The sequence below is a fragment of the Mirounga leonina genome, unplaced genomic scaffold (assembly GCF_011800145.1).
Source record: "Mirounga leonina isolate KUSES-001 unplaced genomic scaffold, KU_Mleo_1.0 Mir_165, whole genome shotgun sequence".
In the NCBI taxonomy this organism is placed as follows: Eukaryota; Metazoa; Chordata; class Mammalia; order Carnivora; family Phocidae; genus Mirounga; species Mirounga leonina.
Genome location: NW_023270415.1, coordinates 53,079,300 through 53,104,602, shown reverse-complemented (window position 1 = coordinate 53,104,602; position 25,303 = coordinate 53,079,300). Strand labels below are relative to the sequence as shown.

Genomic DNA, 25,303 nt, shown 5'->3' with positions numbered 1-25,303 from the left:
ACTAACCATATCCGTAGTCTCTTACCATTAGTTTGATAATATTAAAATATTTAAATGCCTTCCAATAAATCCCACTTGTTATTCTCCTTTGGGGCTACCTACAGGGCTCCCCCTCCCTTTTCTTTATTTCCTCCAAAAGGTACATGGGAATAGACATAAATATGCCTCATTCCTGATCTTGTAGAACTCATAGTTCAGTGGAAGGGACAGACATGTAAACAGATCAAGTAAATACAATATGACAAAGGGTATACCACAAATATGAACAGTGTTACTGTTCTCCTACTTAACTATTCTGCTTGGGGCACTGGAGTCCCTAGAAAACTGTGTTTTCTTGTTTGGGTTCCAGGCTGAAAATTCTGCCTGGCTCCCTATATCATCTCAATATTTACTTTTTATTTTTTGGCTAGATCAGCAGTAACTGGACTTGCATGCAATACTAGCTTAATTCCTTCGTAGCCAGTAGATCCTAGCATTGGCTTGAGATATATAACTTAAAGTAACATGGAAACTTCATCAAACAATTACTTTTTTAGAGCCCACATTTTTTACATCAAAATTTCCAAATAAATGCTAAATAGGATTTTTAGCCAGATAATTGGAGCTGGTTGTTATCATATAAGAGAATGTATTCAAATGACAAATGTCATTATCAGAAGCTTGTACTGCATTTCAGTACATATTTCTATTGTTTAGTATGTTAACCAACCACATCGGTCTGGTAATCAGGCAGGAAGCGTCTATTTGGACTGCAGGAATTTTTAAAGACAGATAATACCAACACAGAATATTCTATAAAAGACACACAGAATTGGAAGTATTTGAACAGATACACAGGTATTTTAATGAGGTTTTGAAGTGGCTAGTGGTTTATATTAGCTTGTCAACTCTTTTCGATTCATCACAATTCTTTCAGATTCCTCTGAGATACTCCCAACTACTGATAATTGCTACTTTCCCTCAAGAATGGGGTAGCCACATTCCAGGCCCTGGTATTGGAGACAGGTAAGAGCAGTGATGGTTCCCTTTGCCCAATATCCTTCACTGCGCTTACTACAAGGTCTCAGAGTCGAATAGAATTAGCTGTCAATCCTAGCTTTATATGAGGTGGTAAGTGAAGAAAGAAGGGGATTCAAGTCCTCCAAAGGTGCCTACTCTCTCTGTGATACTTTAATGAGGATGACAGCAGGACAGAGGCTTCTGGAAATTCTCACACAGGCATTGGGTGGAATCAGTACATAAGGAGTTACAAGAAAGTTCCTCCAGTGCAAGAGAATAAGGTCAGGAAAAAGTCATCTTCTGAAGATACACACTCCAAGAAGCATTAATTATTTTGGGGGGAAAAAAAAAAGACTTAACACCTAGATGTAAGATATGTCTATGCTTTCAATCTAATTAAACTACTCCATTAATACCTCCTGTACATTTCTATCATTGCACTTACCACACTAAAGTATAACTACTGGTTTTATGTATCTGTCCCTTCTACCTAACTAAGAGTTCCTTTATTTTTTTTTTAAGATTTTTATTTATTTATTTGAGAGAGAGAGAGAATGAGAGAGAGAGAGAGCATGAGAGAGGGGAGGGTCAGAGGGAGAAGCAGACTCCCCGCAGAGCAGGAAGCCCAATGTGGGACTCCAGGATCGTCACCGGAGCCGAAGGCAATTGCTTAACCAACTGAGCCACCCAGGCGCCCCACTATGAGTTCCTTTAGATAGAAACAGTGTTTTAGTCATTTTTTTACCCGCAGAATCTAGCACTGTGTCTGGCACAAAATAGGAACAAATGTGTTTTGAATAAATGAACTGGAAATATAACTAAAGAAGGCAGACAGTAAAATGCAATAGGCAGGGCGCCTGGGTGGCTCAGTCGATTAATCATCTGCTTTGGGCTCAGGTCATGATCTCTGGGTCCTGGGATGGAGCCCTGCATCGGGCTTCCTGCTTAGCAGGGAGTCTACTTCTCTCTCTCTCTCCCTCTTCCCCTCCCCACTGCTCGTTCTCTCTCTCTCAATCTCTCTCTCACTCTCTCAAATAAATAAAATCTTCTAAAAAATGCAATAGGCATCCGTATGCAGTATATAAAGCAGGTAATTAGATTATAAATAATGTTATTTAATGTTATTTATAAATATCTAAGAGAGCTAAAATCTTTTAAAAAATGCAATAGGCATCTGCATGCAGTATATAAAGGGGGTAATTGGATTACAAATAATGTTATTTATAAATATCTAAGAGAGCTATTAAATCAGGAGACACGAGCATTTTAAAAAATGTGCCCCCTATAGTAGTGATAGGTATTCATTAAACTATTTCAAAATATGGTTGAACTTCTTTCAAGAACATGCAGGTCTGGATATCCAGTCTCTATACACATTTATTCATTTCCATAGCATCTATTGAGTACTTGTTATGTGCCAGGTACTAAGGCAGGAATGGGGACTGTAAAGACAGATATTCATAGTCCTTATACTCAAGTCCTTATACACACATAGCCTTTAGTATAGCAGGAGGAAAAAAACATGTTAAAAAAAGAACAAGTGAGCTAGATTGTTACAGGCTGAGATAAAAGTTTGTTGCCAGTAGAGAGGGCGTGGAAAGAGAGACTGATTACTTCAGATACAGAATGGGAAAGAGGATGCTTCATTTGAGTCTTATAAAGTGAAAAGGTTGTCAATGGGGTGGGATGGGGCAGAAGGGCATTTTAATTTGAATGACCTGCCGGAGAGCAAGTGATGAAACAGTAAAATGCTTGGTTCCACATACATTTTAGGTTTTTTTCCACTTCTGTAGAAAGTAGAAGATTCCATTGGATTCTTGATTGGGATTGCATTGAATCTATAGATGGCTTTGGCAGTATTGATATTTTGACAATATTAGTTCTTTCTGGGCAGGGGAGAAGGCCAAAGGAGAATCTTATGCAGGCTCCACACTCTGTGCGAGCCCAACATGGGGCTTGATCTCACGCCCCTGAGATCATGACCTGAGTCGAAATCGAGTCAGAAGCTTAACTGACTGAGCCACCTAGACACCCCAATATTAATTCTTTTATTCTATCAACATGAGGCACATTTCCATTTATTTGTGTTTTCGTTGATTTCTTTCCTCAATGTCTTGTAGTTTTCAGAGTAGTGATTTTTCACCTTCTTGTTTAAATTTATTCCCAAGTATTTTATTTTTGATGTTATTGTAAATGGGACTGATTTCTTTCTTTTCCGGAAAATTTGTTGTTAGTGTATAGAAACACTACTGATTTTTATATGTTAATTTTGTATCCTGCAACTTTACTGAATTCATTGACTAGACCTAACAGTTTTGGGTTGAGTCTTTGGGATTTTCTCTATATAAAATCATGTCATCTGCAAATAGAGACAATTTTACTTCTTCCTTTCCAATTGATACCTTTTATTTCTTTTTCTTGCTTGACTGCTCTAGGTAGGACTTGCAGGACTACATTGAATAGGAGTAGTGAGAGTGGACACACATGTCTTGCTCCTAATCTTAGAGGAAAAGCTTTCAGCCTTTCACCATTGAGTATGATGTTAGTTCTCAGCTTGTCATACATGACCTTTATTATGTTGAGATGTGCTCCTTCTATACCTAACTTTTTAAGAGCTTTTATCATAAATGGTTGTTGAATTTTGTTAAATAATTATTTCGGGAAAAAAAAAAAAGACTTAAACAACACCTAGATGTAGATGTGTAATAGACACATTTTGTCTATTGAGATGATCATAAGATTCTTCTTTCATTCTATTAGTGTGATGTATCACATCAATTGATTTGCATATGTTGGACCATCCTTGTATCCCAGGATTAATCCCACTGATCATAGTGAATGATCCTTTTAATGTGCTGCTGAATTTTGTTTGCTGGTATTTTATTGAGAGTTTTTGCACCTGTATTTACCGGGATATTGGCCTATAGTTTTCTTTTCTAGTAGTATCCTTTTCTACTTTTATTATCAGGATAATGCTGGCCTCATAAAATGAGTTTGGGAGTGTTCCTTCCTCTTTGATATTTTGGAAGAGTTGGTGTTAAATCTTATTTAAATAGTAAAATCTACCAGTGAAGCCATTTGGTCCTTGGCTTCTCTTCATTGGGAGATTTTTTATTACTGACTCAATCTCCTTACTAGTACTTGTTCTATTCAGATTTTCTGTTTCTTTCTCATTCAGTCTTGATAACTTGTATGTTTCTTTTTTTTTTTTAAGATTTTATTTATTTATTTGAGAGAGAGAATGAGAGAGAGAGCACATGAGAGGGGGGAGGGTCAGAGGGAGAAGCAGACTCCCTGCCGAGCAGGGAGCCCGATGCGGGACTTGATCCTGGGACTCCAGGATCATGACCTGAGCCGAAGGCAGTCGCTTAACCAACTGAGCCACCCAGGCGCCCAACTTGTATGTTTCTAAGAATTTGTTTTCCATTTCTTGTAGGTTGTCCAGTTTGTTGGTGTATAGTTGTTCTAGGAGCTTCTTATAATCCTTAGTATTTCTGATGTATCAGTTGTAATGTCTTTTCGTTTATAATCTTGCTGATCTGCATCCTCGGTTTTTGTTCCTTGGTTAGGCTAGCTAAAGATTTATCAATTTTATCTTTTCAAAGAAACAACTCTTAGTTTGGTTAATCTTCTTTACTGTTTGTTCTCGATTTCATTTATTTCTGCTCTACTCTTTATTATTTTTTTTCCTCTACTAACTTTGGGCTTGTTGTTCTTTTTCTAGTTCTTGAAGGTGTTAGGTTGCTTATTTGGGATCTTTCTTGCTTCTTAATGTAGAAAAACAAGAAACCTGGTGGTTTGTTTGAGCAGAGCTTAGCATGGAAAGGTATAAGGTTCTGGAGAGATAAATTTCTAAAGAACTTGATACAGTGTGCTAAGAAGTTTTGACTTTTACTATATGAAATAGGAAGTGCAAAGTGTATCAGTGTGCTAGGGCTGCCATAACAAAGTACCACAGATTGGGTGGCTTAATAACAGGCTAGAAGTCCAAGATCAAGGTGTTGGCAGAGTTCTTTCCTCTAAAGGCCTCTCTCCTTGGCCTGTAGATGGCCCTCTTCTCCCCACGTCTTCACATGGTCTTTCCTCTGTACATGTGTGTGTCTTAATCTCCTTGTCTTATGTGGATACCAGTCATATTTGATCAGGGCTCAACTAATGACCTCATTTTAACTTAATTATCCCCTTTCTTTTTTTTATTTTTTAAATTATTTTAAAAATTATTTATTTATTTGAGAGAGAGAGAGAACATGAGCTGGGGGGGAGGGTCAGAGGGAGAAGCAGACACCCTGCTGAGCAGGGAGCCCAATGTGTGACTCGATTCCAGGACCCTGGGATCACGACCTGAGCCGAAAGCAGATGCTTAACCGGCTGAGCCACACAGGCACCCTAATTATCCCCTTTAAAGACCCTATCTCCAAATACAGTTACATTTTAAGCTACGATGGGTTAGGACTTCAACATATGAATTTTGGGAGTTGGGGGCACAATTCAGTTCATAGCAAAGTTAGATGTATATTTAAGTCATTCAGACAGCAGAGGGGAGCTTAGGTTAGATGAATACAGGACCAGGGACAGTGAGAACCTTTGAAAGACTCTTCCAGTAGTCTATATGAGAGATGATCAGAGCCTGAACTAGAAAGACAGAGGCAGAGGATGTGTTGAAGGGAGATGTTAAAAGAGTTATCAGGAAGACGGGCCTGCAAGCTAGAATTCAAACTTATAAGCAAAGTCCTCAGTGCCCTTGACATTTTAGCCATGATCCCTCAATGCAGACTCATATTCTGCCACTCAACATCACACATGGCATCCTCTAGGCATAAAGACCTTCTCAATGTCTTTGATCACACTAGGCTTTTTCTCAAGGCCAAGCCTGTGTGTCTGCTCATCCCTCTGTCTGAAACATTCTTTCCCCTTTTCTTAGCTAGCAGAACATCTATTCAGGTAGAGGCAGTCAAATGTTACCTTCCCCATGAAGCTCCAACTTCCTCTGGCAGCAAATCATTCCTTCCCTTGGACTCTCAGGAGCACTCTGTGCATGAACTCTCTCACACTGTGCTATGATTATTTTACACTTTACACGCCTGCTACCACTGATAAACTATAAGCTCCCTGTGGGCTGCTATTGGTTTCCTTTCTTTGTTTCCCTAGAGTCTGACTTGGTGATAGACAATGGAAAGTATTTAATCAATATCTAACAAATGAATGAGAATCAAATACCACTGAGTACCACGTGAGGCCTTGCCTGTCCTTCTTCTGTAATATCTCTTTTTAACTAAAACACTAGGAAGAGACTAAAGCAAGAAAGTCAGATTTTCCATATTTGGGGCTAAATCTCTTATAAAAAGAAACAAGATATTTTCATAAACCAGCAAGGAAAATTCCAGGGGAAAAGCCAGGCAAATCAGCAGAGTTTCCAATCTGTCACCACTTTAATCCAACTGTAAATCACTTCTAGTTTAATTTTAAAGGACAAAACACCACTGTCTTCATGTCTTTTTTTATTTAAGAACTTAATGAGTGGCTCCCATTGCCTATCTGATCAAATCCAAGTTTCCCAGTCTGGTTTTGAAGACGTTCCACAGTCTGGCTGCATTTCACCTATCTAATCCACTGTCCACACAACTGTCAGAATTATCTTCCTGAAACACAGAGAATTATTCACTCTCATATTTAAAAATATTTTAAGGTTCCTCATCATCTCAGATAAATTTTAAATTCCTCACATAAGCTTTCTACTATTTGGCCCCCATCTTTTCTTTTCTGGCATATCCTCCCTAGTCTTCAATCTTCAGCTAACTTCCCAAGCTTTCTCAAATATTTCTTCCATTTTCCTGTTTTTGTATCTCTACAATGTTCAAATTGTTCCTGAACCCCTACCATGCTCTCTTCCATAGCTGTTGTAAAAAGTCAGTAGTCCCAATACAAAAGACATCCAACCCACCAAGATTTCTCCATTTTCTCTACTCCCATTGAGAATCAATCACTGGGATCAGCCTGACTGGGACGCATGCTCTTCTCATATTCCCTACAGTTCTGCTAATACTCTATCCTTCCATTACAGTTATATACATAAGTATTGAATGTCAATCAGTATATACACATCTTTTAAAACACCCTCCCTAGACTGCACATCCATAGCCCTCTTTCACTGCTTCCCTTTCTAGTAAAATTCCTCAAAAGATATGTTTATATATGTTGTTTCACTTCTTCTCCCATCTTTTAAACTCACACAAAATAGACTTTCATCCACTACTCACTGAAACTGCTTTTATCAAGATCTTTAATAACCAAGCCAAAGGGCAATAGTCAGTTGTCTTCTTGAACTAACAGCACCAATTGACATAGTTCATTGCTCTTTGCTGCTTGGACCACTCTCTTCCTTTGGTGCCTGGGACACTTTCTCTTTCTTCTCCTCTTCTCTCCACCACCTACTGGCCTGTCCTTCTCTAGCTTTTTCACTTGATCTAAGTTGTCCCAACCTCTACAAGTTGAAGTGCCTAAGATTTAGCCTTCCTTGTATCTTTTTCAAACACACTCATACTCTGATCTCATTCAGTCATGTTTGTAAATTTCATCAATAAGTTGACAGGATCTAGTTTTCTGTCTCCAGCTTTTACCTGTCTCCTGAATTCCAAATCATATACACCACTACCTAATCAGTTGTAATTAGATGTCTAATAGGCATCCAAAACAAAGTATGTCCAAAACTAAACTCTTGACTTCTCCTCTAAAGCATGCATCTATCATACCCTACCTCATTTTAGTAAATGGCCTCTCAGTTCTAGACCTTGGAGTCATCTTTGACCCTTTCTTTTTCTCATCTAATCCATTAGCAAATTTTGATAGCTCTGCATTTAAAATACATTCAGAATTTTGTTACTGTGCACAACTTTTTCAATGCTATTACTCTTGTCTAAGCCACCCTCATCTCTTGCTTGAATTATTTCAGTAGTCTCTTAACTGATTTCTCTATGTATATGCTTGACACCCCTACCCCTCAACCTTTGAAGTGGTCTTTTTAATTTTTTAAAAAGATTTTATTTATTTATTTGAGCAAGAGAGAGCACACGAGCAGGGGTGGGGGAGAGAAGGAGAGGGAGAAGAAGACTCCCCACGGAGCAGGGAGCCTGATGTGGAGTTTGATCTTGCGACCCCAAGATCATGACTTGAGCTGAAGGCAGACGCTTAACTGTCTGAGCCACCCAGGGGCCCCTGAAGTGGTCTTTTTAAAGCGTAACTATGATTATGTGACTTCTCTGTTCAAAACTCTCCAATAGTTTCCCACCTCATTCAGAATACAACCCAAAGTCTTGACTGTGGCTTCCAAAACATTATGTCATCTGTCCCACAACTCCTTCTCTGAACTCATCTTCTATCATACTTCCTTTTGTTCAGTCAGATCTTGAATTTCTAGTCTCTTTGCTATTTCTCATTGATACCAAGTGCCATTTTGCTTCAGTACCTTTATACTTAATGTTCCTTTACCTGGAATTTTCCTCCTCTAGAGAGCCACAGGTTCCCTACTTTCTTCAGGTCTCTTTTCACATTCTACTTTACCAGAGAGCCCTTCCCTAATCACATTATATAAATCAGAAGTCTTTCCCCACCATTCTCTAACTTCTACCTTGCATATTGTTCTTCATAGCATTCACCACCACTGGACAAAGTATATATTTATGTTTTTATCCATCTCCTTCCCCTCGAATATAAACTTCTCTAGAGAAGGTGGTCTGTTTTATATTCCCAGGACCTAGAACATTGTAAGTATTTGATTTATACAGAATGAATAAATAATTGCTACCTATTAGATTGAAAGCCTTTACTGATTATATATTCCCATTAACACCTAGCTTAGTACCTTCCATATGGTAAAAGTTCAAAATGTTAATAAAACTGAATTGCATCTTATTTCTCTCTGCTTCTCAAAATGCCCTCTGTTCCTTTTTTGGCAAGTTTCCATACTGCTACCTGCTTGCTTTCTTCCTCTGCCCCAGGTCATTTCTGCTGGAAGCCTTGGCTGCTATTTCTTTAACTTCCTCTTTTTCTGTCTATATTTTATTACAACTTTAGTCTTTGGGCTTCCAGGAAACTTTGTACCTAATTTATAATTTAAATTTTATCATATATATGGGCAAAAGCATAGTATATATAAGGTTCAGTACTGTCCATGGTTTCAGGCATCCACTAGGGGTCTTGGAATGTACCTGCTGTGGATAAGGGGGGGGGGGGTCTATGGTACAAGGTAACATGCATGGTAAGTGGTAACAACTATATCAACTGATCCAGAATAGTATCTCACTTTGCATGCTACACATCACCACTTGGATATCTGATAGGGATCTTACTCTGTCTGAAACAGAGTTCCTGATTTTAGCACTCATACCTGTTCCTTCACCATTCTCCCCCCCCCCATCTACTAGTCACCAGTGGGAACCCAGTTTCTTATGCCCCAAGTCTAGGAATCATTTTTTTTTTAATTGAAACTTTATTCTGGGATAGTAGATTCACAGGCACTTGTAAGATCCCATGTATCCTTTACTCAATTTCCCCCAGTGTTAACATCCTGCAAAATTATAGTACAGTCTGGCAGTTCCTCAAGTGATTAAACATAGTTACTATATATCCCACCAATTCCATCTCTGGTATATAACCAAGAAAACTGAAAACATATGTCCACACAAACATTTGTAACAGATGTTTACAGCAGCTTATTCATAGTAGCCAAAAGGTAGAAAACAACCCAAACGTCCATCAGTGAATGAATGGGTAAACTGTATGTGATATAGCCATATAATAGAATATTATTTGGCCATGAAAAGAAATGAAGTACTGGTCATGCTACAACTTGGATGAATTTTGAAAATATTATGCAAAGTGAAAAAAGTCAGACACAAAACGCCACATATTATATGATTCCATTCATATAAAAGGCCTGAATAGGGAAATCTATACAGACAGAAAATAGTGTTGCTTAGGGCTGGGGTAGAGTGAACAAGAAGAGGAGATGAAGATGAAGTCAGTGCGACATAACAAGGCTTGGATAGTTTTAAGCATATTTGAAAGTCACTCTGGCTGCTGTGTGAGAATAAATCACAGGTGGAAAAGAGGGGAAGCAGGGTAATTAGTGAAGAAGCTACTCCAAAAAATCAAAGCAAGACATGATGGTGGTTTGGACTAAGGATGTGACTTTGGAGGTGGTGTGTGAACTGATTGGATCCGGATATGCTTCAAATGTTAAAACCAAAGGGTCCGTTGGTGAATTCAGTGCACAGTGTAACAGAAAGAGAAAAGTCAAAGATGACTCCAAGGTTTTGGGTCTGAGCAACTGGACAGATGGAACTAGCATTCACAGAGATGGAGAAGAGCGCAAAAAGAGCAGGGTTTGATGAGCTACATGGGGGAGTTTAGTTTTGGACATGTTAATATTGAGATACTGAGTGGCTAGATAGATTTTTTGTGAGTCTGCGGTTAACTAATAGTCTGTGTTGGTGCTATAATTTGGGAGTTGTCAATGTATAGACTGCATTCAAAGCCCTAGGTTGAACGATATCAACTAGGGCATTGGCTTACATAGGGAAGAGATCCAAGACCCTGAGGCACTCCAAAATGAAGAGGCCTGAAAGATGAAAACAGTCTAGCAAAGGAACTTCAGAGCACTTAGAATAAAATCCACATTCCTTACCTTAATCATGACCTGGCCCTTCTCAACGTCTTTCACCTCGCTGTCTAGTCACACAGGGTATTTAGCTTTTGGAATATGCCAAGTCCTTTCCTGTCTCATGGGCTTTTCGTTTGCTAAGCCATCCACCAGGCATGGTTTTACCCTGGCTCCAATTTTAGTCGCTTCCTTCTGTCACTGCAACTCTCAGTTAAACTGGTGCTCTGAGTTTTTTCTCTAACCCCCCTAATTAAATAAACCCAGCCCGACCACCCCCACCAAATTATGGCTCTTACTATAACCGAAAATTATTTCACTGTTTCCCGTCTAGAAACCCGTCCCACCTTAAATTAACAAACGATTACAAAACGATCACTATATGCCAAATAAAACCTCAACTTCCCGGAGAGCAAGGGCCTCATTATCTTGTCCTCTGCCGCATCCCAATGTAATCGACAATCCCTCACCAGTCAAATCTGTTTTTCAAAATTTATTAGCGGAACGGAGAGTACGATACCCGCAAACTTGAAAACAGAAGAAATTACGCCCGCGGCTCCGCCCAGTCCCAGAGCCGCCTAAAAGAAGGGAGGACCCGCACGCATGCGCCATTGTTCTCTGAGCGCTTCGGGCTGAACCCCACCCCTTTCCCTTGGCGTGTTTAACCACTGCGCATGAGCAACGTGGACCTGTCTGTTCGTTTGTCGGCGTTATCAATAAAGTTTTAGCGAGTACAGACTCTCTTTTTACTTGGCAAGATGGCGGAGTACGACTTGACTACTCGCATAGCGCACTTTTTGGATCGGCATCTAGTCTTTCCGTTGCTTGAGTTTCTCTCCGTAAAAGAGGTGAGGGGGGCTTTGACCGCGAGGAAGGCGTGGGAGCGCGTGAGGCGCGGGGCAGGGCTGAGAGGCGGTGGCCATAGCCCTAGGCCTGCCACACGTGTGAGGCGGCCGCGAGTTTGGTCCTGAGTTGGGCAGTAAGGATCTGCTGGTAATTTAGCGTCGTCCCGGTTAATTAGCACCGCAGAATTTGGTTGTGACGAGAAGTGAGGTGACAGCAGGCAACTCAGGGGAGAAAGAGGTCTCTGCTTCACTACTGGAGGTGACAGTGCCGGAGGGACTTCCGCGTCAGTTCCTTTCGGAAGTTGACCGACCACTCGCCAGCTTCCCTGTAGGAACGCTTGCTTCTAAAAGCAAATGGGAGTGTTACAGATTTTGGTTTTTCTTTCGGGAACTGTGGGAGGGGTGTGCTTGGCTTTGTGTTTTTGTTTGCCGGATCTTTGGAATAATTTACACTTAAATACCTAGTACTTTAATTTACATGAAGTTGTGAATTCTTCGCAAAGAGTTTTCCTGGTTTTTCGGTAAGTAGCCACTTCCTAGAAGCGTGGCCTATTTTGTCGGAGGGGGACGGCTTTCCCCCTTCCCCCCCAAGGACAAATTTTTTTACTTAAAAGTGTTTTTCCGGTGTATACAGACTTCGAGTAAATTTGAACGTTAACATTCATTTAGCTACTCACGATACCTTGAACTAGCCTGTGGTTCTGGTACCTCATTTCAAAACGTCTCAATCCTGAAAGTTTTGAAATATTGGGCTTAGTTATACCTTGAGTTTGTTGGGAGATTGATACATTGTAGTAATTATAAAGTAATGTTACTATGATGAAGGGATTCGATTATTGGCCAGAAAAGTAAATGAATTCTATATCTGAAAGCCGATTACAACGTAAGTCTGCTTTAGGGAACTCTAGATTTGGAGAGTAGATTTGTGTGGCTCAACAACAATAAAACAGAAAAGCTCTGCAAATAAACATTAAATTGTTCTGATAACTTTTCAGATCTTCCTGGTAGTTACTGTTCATTAGACAGGTATAATCCTCAAATTTATCTGATCCTTTTCTAAGGACTCTAAAGTTGTGTTGTTAGGGAACAGCAAAGTTTATTTTCAGTAAATTTCAGGAATGTAAAAATAAAGCAATATAAAGCTTTATCATGAGAGGATATGTTTTTTCTTTATTTTTCCTTACGTAGGATGTACTTACACCTATATTTTAGAGCTTGCCTAAAACAGTACATTCTTTTTTTTCCCTTTCGGGATGTGTGAGGATAATTCACCAAAGATCAAAGAATAGAAAAATGCCATACTTGAAATCCTTTATCAGCTACTTGTAGAAATGCTTCTAAATCAGCCAAAGTTCATATTCTTGTAATGTGTTCTTTACGCTTTTGTTTTACAAGGCAGATAGATAAAAGGAAGGAATATGTGAGTGTAAATTAGTTTTTCATAGGGTAAGACCAAAACCATGAAGGGCAGCTGAGAATCCATGGAAAATAAGTGCTCGGTACTTGCCTCTTTGTAGAGAATGTTGGTAAGATGGCTGGAATACACCAAGAGGAAGACAGATGCTGGAGTATTTACTTAGCAGTTACCAAATAGGGCTATCATGGAATTGTGTTAAATCCAGGATAAAACCCAGACATTTCACCGCTGAAAAACTTAGCTATCCTTTAGAGGAGATAAAGATCTATAATTACATATGAGGCAAAAAGGAACACATGTCAGAGAAGTACTGGCAGAGTGCTGTCAAAATTGAAGAGATTCTATTGAGTGGGCAAAAAGGACTTTGAGGATAGGTTTTAAGTTGAGTTTTAGATGGTTAGGATAGAGGCAATGATCATGATTCATAAGAGTAACAATTTGATATATTTGTAATATGTTGGATAGTGTAAGCTCTATGAGAGCAGGGACTTTGTTTTGTTCTCTGCTGTGTCCTTAGCATGTAAAAGAGAGTCTGGCATAAAGTGTTTTAATGATTATTTAATATCTCTGCACTTCAGAGATGTTTCTTTCTCATCTTAAGTAAGCCTGTCTCATGTGTAAAGTGTTGATACTGCCACCAATCTTGGAAGGCACCTTAACCTTCTGGGACAAAGTGAGTATTCCTGAATATTTTCCATTAGGGGGCTAGCCCATCCTGTGTGAGAGAGGAGTGAGGCAGCCAATTGGGGTTTTGAGGAGCGAGATAAGGAGTGGAAATGGGGGCTGAGAAAACTGACCAAAGTACAAGGATTGGTAAGTGTGGATGGCCCAACTGAGATTGAAAATCATACATTTATAAGAGCTGATGACGTAACTCTCGAAGTGAGAGCAGCAGTGGAAAGTTATTTAAGTAGTGTAGAAATGTTTGGAGTTATGCTTGTAGATATATGTCAGTTAGAGATGGATTGCTGATCAGCAGAAAAAAGCACAGATGTGACTGAATAGCATTATTACCTGCTTTTGCAACATTTTATAGTCATCCTTAACCAGAACATAGAAGACAGGTGACTTTTTCCAGAAATACTGACACTGAATTGTGTTTGGTTGGAGAAAATGGTTGGAATCAATGATACTACTAATGAGAAAATCTTTGAAATAGCTAAAAATGGCATCTAAACTAATGTGGAAAGTGACAACCAAAAAAGGATGTTATAAAAATTAAAAAGAACGGAGGGTATAATGAAGCATTTTAATGGTAATGGTGAAAGAGATGAATTTAAGTTGAAATCTTAGAGATGAGGTACTAAATGAAAGTTGTGGAAAGTTGTGGGAAATTTTAAGATTCGAGTTTCTTAAGAATCATCAGTATGGATGTTGGATTTGTGGATGATGACAGCAGGAAGAGATGTCAAAGGAATTTTTTTTTTAATTTTTAAAGATGTTATTTATTTGACAGAGCAAGAGAGCACAAGTAGGGGGAGCATCAGAGGGAGAGGGAGAAGAGGCTCCCCGCTGAGCAGGGAGTCTATGCGGGGTTCTGTCCTAGAGCCCTGGGATCCGAAGGCAGACACTTAACCGACTGAGCCACCCGGGGGCCCCTAAAAATAATTTTTAACAGATGAACATTTGCAAACATTTTCAATTATAGAACACTAACTTTGTACCTTAATAGTTCCTACCCCCCCAAAATTTCATTCTTCTCATTAGTAGATCTCTTTTACAAAAAAGTTTACTCCATTATTTTTTGCTTCAAAAAGGAAAGAAATTGTGGAAACTCTTACAGTACTTATAAATATTATCCTAGATGGGTTTTTTTTTTTAAGATTTATTTTAGAGAGAGAGACAGAACTTGCAAGAGAGCACACTTGGTGAGGGGGGCAGAGACAGGGAGAGAGAGAGAATCTCAAATGGACTCCCTGCTGAGTGCAGAACCCCCATTTGGGGCTCTATGCCAGGACCCTGAGATAATGACCTGAGCTGAAGCCATGAGTCAGATGCTCAACAGACCACCCGGGCACCCCTAGTTTCCTAGAATTTTGCTTCTTGGCACAAAAGTCTAGAATATTTACTGTCTGTCCTTTACAGAGTAAGTGTGGTTATAAGGCAGAATTTAGGGAAGGTGATATAAGCAGATACAGATTTAAGAGGCCAGTAAGATCTGATGGCTGAGGAGCAGTGCTTTGAATCTACAATAGATAGAGAAAATACAAATTAAAAGCTTATTAATGGGGTGGCAAGAAGAAGTTGGCATGTTAGGAAAAGATGTTTTCACAAGATTAGGTTTCTATAGGGTACACTGAAAGGAAGCTTTGATTTTTTTTAAGTAAACTTTTTATCAGATATACCATTCATACAGAAAAGTGCCAAATATAAGCACCGTTTTTCAAAGTGAAACCACTTGTGTGACCACCATAAAACATTACAAATATCCTAAAAACCTTCCTCTGACCCTTTAGTCACTACTCACACCTCCCAAAGGTAAGCACTAGTCTGATCTAGAATAGTTTCGCCTGGTTTTGATTTTGCGTATATGAAATTAAGCATTGTACTGTTTTTATGACTTCTTTTATTCAACATTGTGACAGTCATCCAAGTTGGTAGGATAACTATAGTTCTTTGATTCGAATGCTGAATGTTAATCTGTTATATATTACAGTTTATCCATTCTAATGTTGATAAACTTGACTATTAAAGTAGTATTACTATGAACATTCTTAGAAATGTTCTTTGAATATATGCACCAGGTTCTTTTGGGTATCAAGGAGCAGAATTACTAGGTCTAAAAGTATTTTTGATTTTAGGAGATAAAAACAGTTTTCCAAAGCAGTTGTACCTCTGCCAGAAGAGTTAAGTGTTCAGTTACTCTAAATCTACACCAGTACTGGTATTGCCATTTTTTTGTTTTTGTTTTTTTAATGTGGCTTTAATTTTCATTTTCTGTATGATTAATGAAGTTGAGATATTTGGTGTTTGTTGGCCATTTGGTTATACTCTGGTAAAGTGGCTATTAAAATTTTTTAGCCATTTTCAGTCCTCTATTTTCTTACTTTTTTGTAGGAGTTTGGAAGACTCAGTTTTGATCATGGCTGTACCATTTCATCACCTTCATCTTTTCACAGGCATTTAAATGTGGAATCTTCCTGCATTTCTCTTTCCTTGACAAAATAAAATTTAGTATGCAAATCTTTTGCTGAAACTTTATCTTGATGACTGCTTATTTAAAAAAATTTTTTAAATTTTGGTTTCTGTCTCCTTGAATACTGTTGTGTAGGATCCTTACATACTGCTCATTGCCCTAAACTTCAAGTTTATGTGAGTTTGCTGGTGTATCTATTTGGTCCTTGTCCTGTGGGTTAAATTGTTTCTTAAGTCCTTGCAAAAACCTATGACATGGTTGACTTAGAGAATAGGTGCTAGTTCTGTTTTAATGGTGTGGATGGGGAAGGATTATAAAGAAAGGATTCAAATGATTTAGTGAAAAAATATGTGGGGGTAGATAAAAGGCTACCTCAAGGAGAGATGAGTAGGTATCATGTGGATGTGAGATAGAAGATACAAATTTTGAGTTGATTTCTAATCACCTGGTGTGGTAAGGAAACAACTATATGTGCTTGTCAGTAGAGTTGGTGTGGCTGTTTATCATTTTATTTGGGGGAACTTCAACATATTCATTAGAAAGTAATTTTCTCTTGCAGATATATAATGAAAAAGAATTATTACAAGGGAAATTGGATCTACTTAGTGATACCAACATGGTAGACTTTGCTATGGATGTATACAAAAACCTTTATTCTGATGATATTCCACATGGTAAGTTTTGTCAGCTTCTCTCATGAACTGAATATGTGTGTGTGTTAACGTTTTGTGATTTATAAAAGAGCTTTAGTCAAAAGTCTTTAATAACTATTTGAATGGTTTAAAAGTTTTCTGGATGAAAGGTAATATGAAGGTTACATGTCATCTAAAGTATATTTTCTCATCACAGAAGGTGTGATACTACTTTAAAACATGATTTTCAAATATGTTCAGTTCATAGTATGTTTCATCAAAATTGTGCTTATGAATCAGATTGTCTCCTTAGAATGATCTGAGAATGTTGCTGTTTTTGGTCTGCTAACTTTTTGAGTTAGCATCTGTGTGCCTTAGAGACTTCTTTTCATCTTGAAGCATCTGGGAGTAGCCAGGGTTCTCAAAAGTATTGTCCCCAGTACCAGCATCATCAGTTCACCTGGGAGAGCTTGTTAGAAATGCAAATTTTGGGGTCATACCCCAGATCTACTTAATCAGAAAGTGTTGGCTGAGGCCCAGCACTTAAATTGGAGAACTACTGTGGTATGGTGTTTTCCACATTCTTGTTTTCTGTGGTAATTGATGTTCCTTTAAAAAAAAAAAGGTTTTCCCATAAGTTTGAAAAATATTTCTCTTATGAACCTGGTATTTTAAAAGATTCTAAGAATGCTTTCAGTAGAGAAGTATAATTTACTTTGTTTAAATTGACATTTTCCAAAATTTGATCACAGATACCCTTTTATGTTTGAGAAACATTGTTGTAGTAATACTTTTTAATGTATAACACATTATTACACTAAACATAATCACCTTTTTAAATTATAGTAAATGACAGTAGCTCTTTAAATTTTAGTTTGTGATGAAAAAGTTAACTGTTTCTTAGTGAAAGTTTAAAACATGCCTGCAGTGTAGGTTATCTGCAAGTTTTCTCTAACTCTTCATAATGCAGTAAAAGGAAACTAGAACTGGGTTTGAGAGATTACAGAATTAGATTTATAGTGAAAAGAGAGATTACTGACTGGATTTAAATTCCATTTAACCTAATTGAAAATCTATAGTAATATGTAAACCCTCTCAGTCTCTGTTCAGAAACTCTGGGATAATATTCACCTGAGAAAATTCAATGAGAACAAATATAAAAACAATAGGAGCGAAGTCTCTGAAATGTGGAATTAGGTAATTGTTTCTCAGCAGCCATCCCTCCCTCCAGCTGTATCTGTATTTTCCTCAGTTTTCTTTAAGAGTAAGAAGATTCCCTCTTTATGTGCCTTTGCACTGCTAGAAAGTAAAAAATGGATCTGTGAGACATTGAATTGGTGGTTCCTGGCATATGAATATATTGGGGGTAAATAAATTTATGAATAATTAAATAAATTGAAAAATTTCCAGAGACATCCTCATGGTGAGCAGTATAGTCTAACATTAGAGTACTCCTTTGCATTTTTAATTAGCTTTGAGAGAAAAAAGAACCACAGTTGTTGCACAACTGAAACAGCTTCAGGCAGAAACAGAACCAATTGTGAAGATGTTTGAAGATCCAGAAACTACCAGGCAGATGCAGTCAACCAGGTAACCTCCCTTAATTTGAATTCTGAAAATTCTCTTTTCTGGATTAAGACTAATGTTAATTCAAATTTTATCTAATATCCCATCATAAAAGTTCATGGCTTAATTGATTACTTTACCTCTTTATTTTCATTTGTCCTTATGGTGTAGGGACCGGGAATTCCTAAATAAATATTAATCCTAATTTTATTTTTAATTTCTTTATCAGTTATCCAAATCTGATTATGCTGGAGCAGTTTTGCCTTCTTCCTCTCTTCCCAGTGGACATTGGCAATGTCTGGTGACATTTTTAGTTATCACAATTGAAGGGGTACGACTAGCACCTAGCAAGGAGAGGCCAGGGATGCTGCTAGCCATCCTGCAATGCATCAGACAGTACCCTACCCCCTCCACAAAGAATATCCAACCCAAAAGTGTCAGTAGTACTGAGGTTGATGTACCTGTGCCTGGGCAGTACCAAGAGGGAAACCTGAGCTCACTTTATCACTTGGCTGCATTCTCTTGTATCCTTCTAACCTCATTGCCCAGCCCAAAAAGGGAGGGTAGTGTAGAGCTGATAAGGTTATTTTATTCTTAATTTTCTCTTAACTAGAAATAAACTTATTGCTTGGTTCCCAAAGAATGCATGTTGCCTCATTCTGACTTAATGTATATCATTAATTGAAACCCTTTGGGTTATTAGAAATTCTTTAAGACAAAATCTACTAAAATTGAATATTGCCATTGTGGTAGATCTTAGCCGCCAATGTATTTACTAGAGACATTGCTGAAGATTTTGCCGTGTTGTGGCTTTAGTTCATACAATATGTGACCAGAACAAATTTTTAGAGAGATTCGCTCCAAATTTTCATTTGTGATTTGGGGAAGTGTTAACCAGATAATTTTAAGCGAAACAGCAAATACTACACGATTACTGTACCATTATAATGTAACCTGCTACATTACTAACTACACCATGTTATATCTATCTGTGTATATACAGATAGATACATACATATATGCACAGATAGCTATATCTTACAAAGCAGTCATATATAGCTATGTGTGTGCGTGCACGCGCACTATACTACTTATTACACAGAATAGAATATAATGACTTAGACCTGCGGGTCACATGTAAGTGCACCCAAAGGAACAGCTGAAATAATCTAGCTGTTAGGGTACAACAGAAAATTTAGAATTTAAATTCTAAATTTAGTCTAGTTACTTAAATACTAGAAATTAATGTGATTAGGATATGAATCAAGATGAATATAGATTTATTCACCAGTTATTAGAAAGAGAAGACTCCTTGCGGTTTAATAGGCATAGCATTGAGATAAATGAAAGGATGGAATTGTGTTTTAAAAATTTGCAAAGGAGGGAGCACCTGGGTGGCTCAGTTGTTAAGCGTCTGCCTTTGGCTCAGGTCATGATACCAGGGTCCTGGGATCGAGCCCCGCATCAGGCTCCCTGCTCTGCGGGAAGCCTGCTTCTCCCTCTCCCGCTCCTCCTCTGCTTGTGTTCCCTCTCTCGCTGTCTCTCTCTGTCAAATAAATAAATAAAATCTTTAAAAAAAATAAAAAAATAAAAAAAAATTTGCAAAGGAATAACCTCTTCCTGCCAATTCCTGTTTTTAAATTTCATTGAATGTATAACATTTTACTTCTCATACTTTCCCAGAAATACCCAGTCAACCAAAGGATAGTGATTATGTACCTGAAAGATACAAGCAAGGAGTGTAACACAAAGTTATTCACTGTGATCCACACTTGGTTTTTTTTTTTGAAATCTTGTTAAAATTTCATGCATATTTCATATTCACTATTATAATATACCCATGTTAATGTTGGTGATGATATATTCCCTCCCCATTAAATCTCCAAGTAAAATTATGCTCTGGAAAAACATGCCACAGCATTCCCTCTGTGATAAGCGTAAGAAAATGTTTTCTTTTTTGAAAATGCCCAGTAAGTGGGCCACTGTGCCCATCTATCACTTGTTCCTTGGTGTCTTTGTTATCATTTTGTCTTTTACCAGCCTGGCAACGTCTTAGTTACGCAAAGCCAATTTAAGAAAAGTTCAGTTGGGTTGACACTGATATGGGTAATAATTATATAGGGTGTGTGGCATAGAAATGTAAGTTAAGCATAATTGATTGATTTTGTACTGTTCTGTTTATTCTGGAAGTCCTATTTCTACTGTTTAAGTATTAAGATATTTAAATGGCTTTATGTGGGTAATAGGATGAACATTGGTTATGCTTATTTTGTTTTCTATGACCTATAAAATACAATAATTTTTGTTTCTAATTAAGAGATGGTCGGATGCTGTTTGACTACCTGGCAGACAAGCATGGTGTAAGTGGTATTTTAAAAATTTTCTTTAGTTGTCCTGTTTTAATAAGGCTAATTAAAGAATAGTGCTGCATAGATAGGTTTGAGGCTTGGCAAGATTATAATTTCTAGATTAATTTATTAAATATAAGACCTAGTATGTTTTTGAAACTTCAGTTTTTAAAAATTGATGCTGATGGGAAAATGAGGTGCTTATACTTTAGATCATAGAAATTTTCAAAACTCTTTATTTTTTTAGAATAATCAAGTAATGGGTTCCATTTTATATTTCTGATGGATTAACAAAGATAGAACTAAATTTGAATTAGAAATGTTTTGAGCAGTAGAATTAAGTAATACTTTGGCTGCCTTGTGGAATATAGTAGTTCTTGACATTATCAAGGTCTTCATAAATCCCCCATAAAGGAATTTTATCGTAGACTTCCCTAGTCATCTCCCAGTCTCATTTTCCCTTGTGTTAACTTGTAAGTGTGAGGATTTGCATGTAATTAATTCTTTACTTGCATTCAAGTTTCTTCTCTCATTTAACAACTGTAACAAGAGGTATGCTGACCACTGGGCAGATTATTCTTTCTGGTTTCCAAATAGAATGTTTGGTATATTTAATAATGTTCTAGTTCGTAGCCCTTCTCTTACATTACTTTCACTTTCCTTGCATTGCTAAATTTAAAAGTTGCTGTAATTTGGGGGCCAGTTTTCACAGAGAACTGAAATTTACTGTGCATGTTATTTGTACAGAATCACAAACGTTATAAGAATTCATGTGTTTGGTAGTTGTCTAAGCTTAGTCACTAACTGAGAGACTCACACCTCAGACCTTTCCCTGCAATTCAAATTCTCACTGCAACAAATTAGGTATTGTTACAATTCATAACTCTTTGAGGCCAGAATTATGAATGAAAAATCTACCAATTGCTAATGTATGTTTTAAGAGTCATATGTTTCTGATCATGGTTTTTGTTTTATTTTGTTTTTTTTGTGACACTTGGGGTACACTGAGAGAATTGACGCGTCTGGGGACATTTAAAGGAGTAAATGGTTTGAATTTTAAAACTCAAAAGTTAAAAACAGAACTGATGCTTTTTTTTTTTTTTTTTTTTTAGTTTAGGCAGGAATATTTAGATACACTCTATAGGTATGCAAAATTTCAATATGAATGTGGGAATTACTCTGGAGCCGCAGAATATCTTTACTTCTTTAGAGTGTTGGTGAGTAAATTCTTTTTCTTCTCTCAGACTTTGTAGGATTCCCTTGGTTTGTCAAAACATATCTATAGATTTGATTCTGTACATAAATTTTCAAGAATCCTTGGTGAAAGGAGAAAAACTTTCTCAACAAAGAACAAATAGAAATAGGAAAGCTTATATCAGGACCTCAAAATTTGGCGGGAGATTTAACTTTCCTTGAAATCCAAAAGTAGGACCCGTTAATTTGTTATTTTATGTATAATTAAATGATAAGCATTAGCAGAATTCTATCATGTAATCAATTTGTTATATTACTGTGTAGCACAGTGAGCAGGACATTGTGGATGCTTAAATATTTATTGAATAAATCCATTATTCCTAATTTTAATTAAATATCTTATGCTATATATATCCCTTGAGTTTGTTTCAAACAATTAAGGAGTTCTAATGATATTTGAAAAAAAAATTATGCCTTAATAGTAATTTTTTTCCATTTACTTCTACCTCAGCTATTAGAAAATAAAACTCAATGATTTTTTTTTAATAATGTAGGAGGAAGGTGAATTTAAATTGTACTATTAGAGCAAATTTCTAACCATAAAGAGCCCTGTTGTTATTTTCATTTGCCTATTGACAAGTTCCTAGATTCAGTGCTTTTTCTGGGAAAAAGGAAAATTGCATGAAGCCAAAGAAAAAAATAAGGCTTTCAAATGAAAAGATTTTTTTCTCATTCTGTCTTCTGTGTAGGTAATTGTATTAATGCCTTCTAGAGTTATCAAAATGCCCTTGTTTTAACGAACTTCTCATTTGAGAAATTATAATTTGTTACTCACTTTGGGTTAGTAAGCAAGTACCTAAGTCTCTGATTTCTCTAGTTAATCCTAGATGTTGGGAAATGACCTCTTAAGACAGGGACTTCTTGTTTTCTAACCTTGGAAGAGTCTATTTCTTCTGTCTCTACTTTCTGGTGCCTTTATTCTTTTAGCTCCATATGCCTGCCACAAAGAAAAGACTTATGGCTGCTATCTTTGGTTGTTTTCTAGGAAATTAAATTTTTCTTTTTGGGGGAGCAAGGAAGGGGAAGAGATTGGTGTTTTATTAATACAGCTGATTTCTACACTTAAAAAGTACTTAGAGAGCTTCGTTTTTTAAAGCTACCATCCTTCCTTCAAAAGGAAATAAAGATTTTCAGTTTAGTTCAAAGTTTGATTTGAAAAAAATTTATTTTTCTCTTATTCCCATTTGTGAATATTCTTAATTTATAGATTAGCTTGGTTAGCTTGCAAGTGCATTGAAGGTAATCAGTGATTCTAAACTTGTAGTGCTTATCATAAAATTCCATCAGTTTTACTTTGAATATTACGAAGGATTTAGGAGAGCAAAAGTTGATTACTTTGGAAATGTAAACAGCTTAAACCAGGATTGTAAAATCAGAAGCCTGATATGATTACAGGTACATGAAAAGAGTTGGTTATTCATATCATTTGTTAATGCTGGGAGTGAATTTTGAGAATGAAGATTTAGTGTCATGTTAGAGTTCTAGCACAGTAAATTTATTGTTGCTGGTCAGTGAGTGAATGTGCCATTTTGCTAAGACATGGAAACTTAAGGTAACTGCTGGAAATCCAGATACTGAAACTCTTCTAGCATATCCACCCTTGAAAGCAGGTTGGTATGAAGAGCCAACTGTAATGACATGGACTTGAGCCAGAGTAGTACGCATGAACCTTTGGGGGATTAAAAAACTTGCTCTGCTGCTACAAAAAGCTTTTATCCTAACAAATATAACATATCCTTGTTTTAACAGCATATTACATTTATGTAGTGTGGTTTTATAATTAGTCTGAAAATTTCTACAAATGATAGGTATATATACTTAAAGGTTTGTGAAGCTTTTGTGTTTCCTTTTTTTTTTTTTTAATGTGAAGATCCTGGTTTGTTCCCTAACTTAAAAAAAAAAAAAAAATCTCAGTTTTAAGCTTTTGCATTGCCTAACAGTTCTTGTGTTGGAATTCAAATGACATTTGGTTAGGTGATTGATTACCATGATTTGAACACAAAAATCAATGTTTTACATTAAGAGTAGTCAAAATATAGTGATGGGATAGTGCTTAGAAATTATGTGAAATTTATTTTAAATTTATGTTCCACCTGTGTGACAGAACATTTGAGTAGCTGGGAGTTGGCATATTGATAGGAGCTAACCAAGCTAAGTTTAAAACAACGGATAATTTTACTTAGCTTTTTCTTTTGTTTAGATAGGCACTACTATAAAATCTATGTATTTGTTCAAAATCTTGTTAATAGCAAAGATTAAAAATCCTGGATTGGATTTGGGATGAAAAATATCAGTGTTTTACATATTAGTTATTTACTTTTATTTTTTTGTAATAGCCTTTTTTTCATTTCTAAATTCTTGTCTGGTGGTTGGTTATTCTTTTAAATCTATAGTTAGGGAAACATAAGCTATGAAAGAACCATTGTAACTATGATCTGAGATTAGAATTTGACTCTCCAGGTGACCTATTGTAGGTCAGTTTTGTGTAAATTAAAGCTGTGTGACCCCAGAATCTACCTTTATTTTTTTAAAATGTGATGGCTTTTTAGAATACATCAAGGAATATTTACATGCATCCTATTTGGTTGTGTTCTAAGAAATGCATTAATCTGGAATGAAATGGTGGAGGAGAATTGGCAGGAATTTTTGAAAATTTTTGTTTTAAAAGTTACAAAAATAAATAAAAGGAATTAACACTGTATTTTAATTAGTTTGTTAAAATTTGCATTCTCTGTCCTTTTGATCTGACTTGAAAATATAACCCCTCCCCTTATCCAGCAGCTACTTGAAATAAAAGTGATTTTAAGATGCTAGAACTGTTGGTGATCATATTTTAGTAGCGTGATTTTTGTTGTTGTTTTCATTCAGAATTTAAAATTGATCGCCTGTAAGTACATGCCATTTGATTTAAAGGTACTTCTCCTTGACTCAAGAAAGCTTAAGTAATGATGACTTTTGGAAGCTTTGGGAACTTGGCTGAAGTTTTGGGTCTGATGTGCCCTATTTGGTAATGTTGGTTATGTAAAAGATGTCTCATATTGATTTTCAGATGCATAATTTATCACATTTTAATATCAAACTGGGATGTGTCTTGAATTGGTTGTGGTTTTAGAAACATGAATAAAAAAACTTCTAGGGATGCCTGGGTGGCTCAGTTGGTTAAGTGTCTGCCTTCGGTTTAGGTCATGATGCCAGGGTCCTGGGATCAAGCCCCGCATCTGGTTCTCTGCTCGGCGGGGAGCCTGCTTCTCCCATTTCCTCTGCCTGCTGCTCTACCTACTTGTGTTGTCAAATAAATAAATAAAATCTTAAAAAAAAGTCTAGTTTTTGTCTGTTACAAAAAAAATTGCCACGAATATTCAAATACAACTCTTTTTTTGTGGACATATATTGTAACAATAACCAGTGGTTTCATGGATATGTTTCAAAATTTAGTTCATGAATTTAGTGT

The 25,303-nt window shown here is 36.9% G+C and overlaps 1 protein-coding gene across 1 annotated transcript in view; it reads left to right on the top strand.

Moving 5' to 3' along the window:
• Window positions 1-11,386: 11,386 nt before the first annotated feature.
• The window catches only part of EIF3E (eukaryotic translation initiation factor 3 subunit E), a 50,388-nt gene continuing 36,471 nt past the window's right edge, over window positions 11,387-25,303 (top strand). Inside the window, exons 1-5 of the mRNA XM_035011754.1 lie at window positions 11,387-11,502; window positions 16,612-16,726; window positions 18,157-18,274; window positions 20,568-20,610; window positions 21,711-21,815. Coding sequence (XP_034867645.1) covers window positions 11,413-11,502; window positions 16,612-16,726; window positions 18,157-18,274; window positions 20,568-20,610; window positions 21,711-21,815 — 471 coding nt within the window. The 5' untranslated portion in view covers window positions 11,387-11,412. The remainder of the gene's footprint in view (window positions 11,503-16,611; window positions 16,727-18,156; window positions 18,275-20,567; window positions 20,611-21,710; window positions 21,816-25,303) is intronic.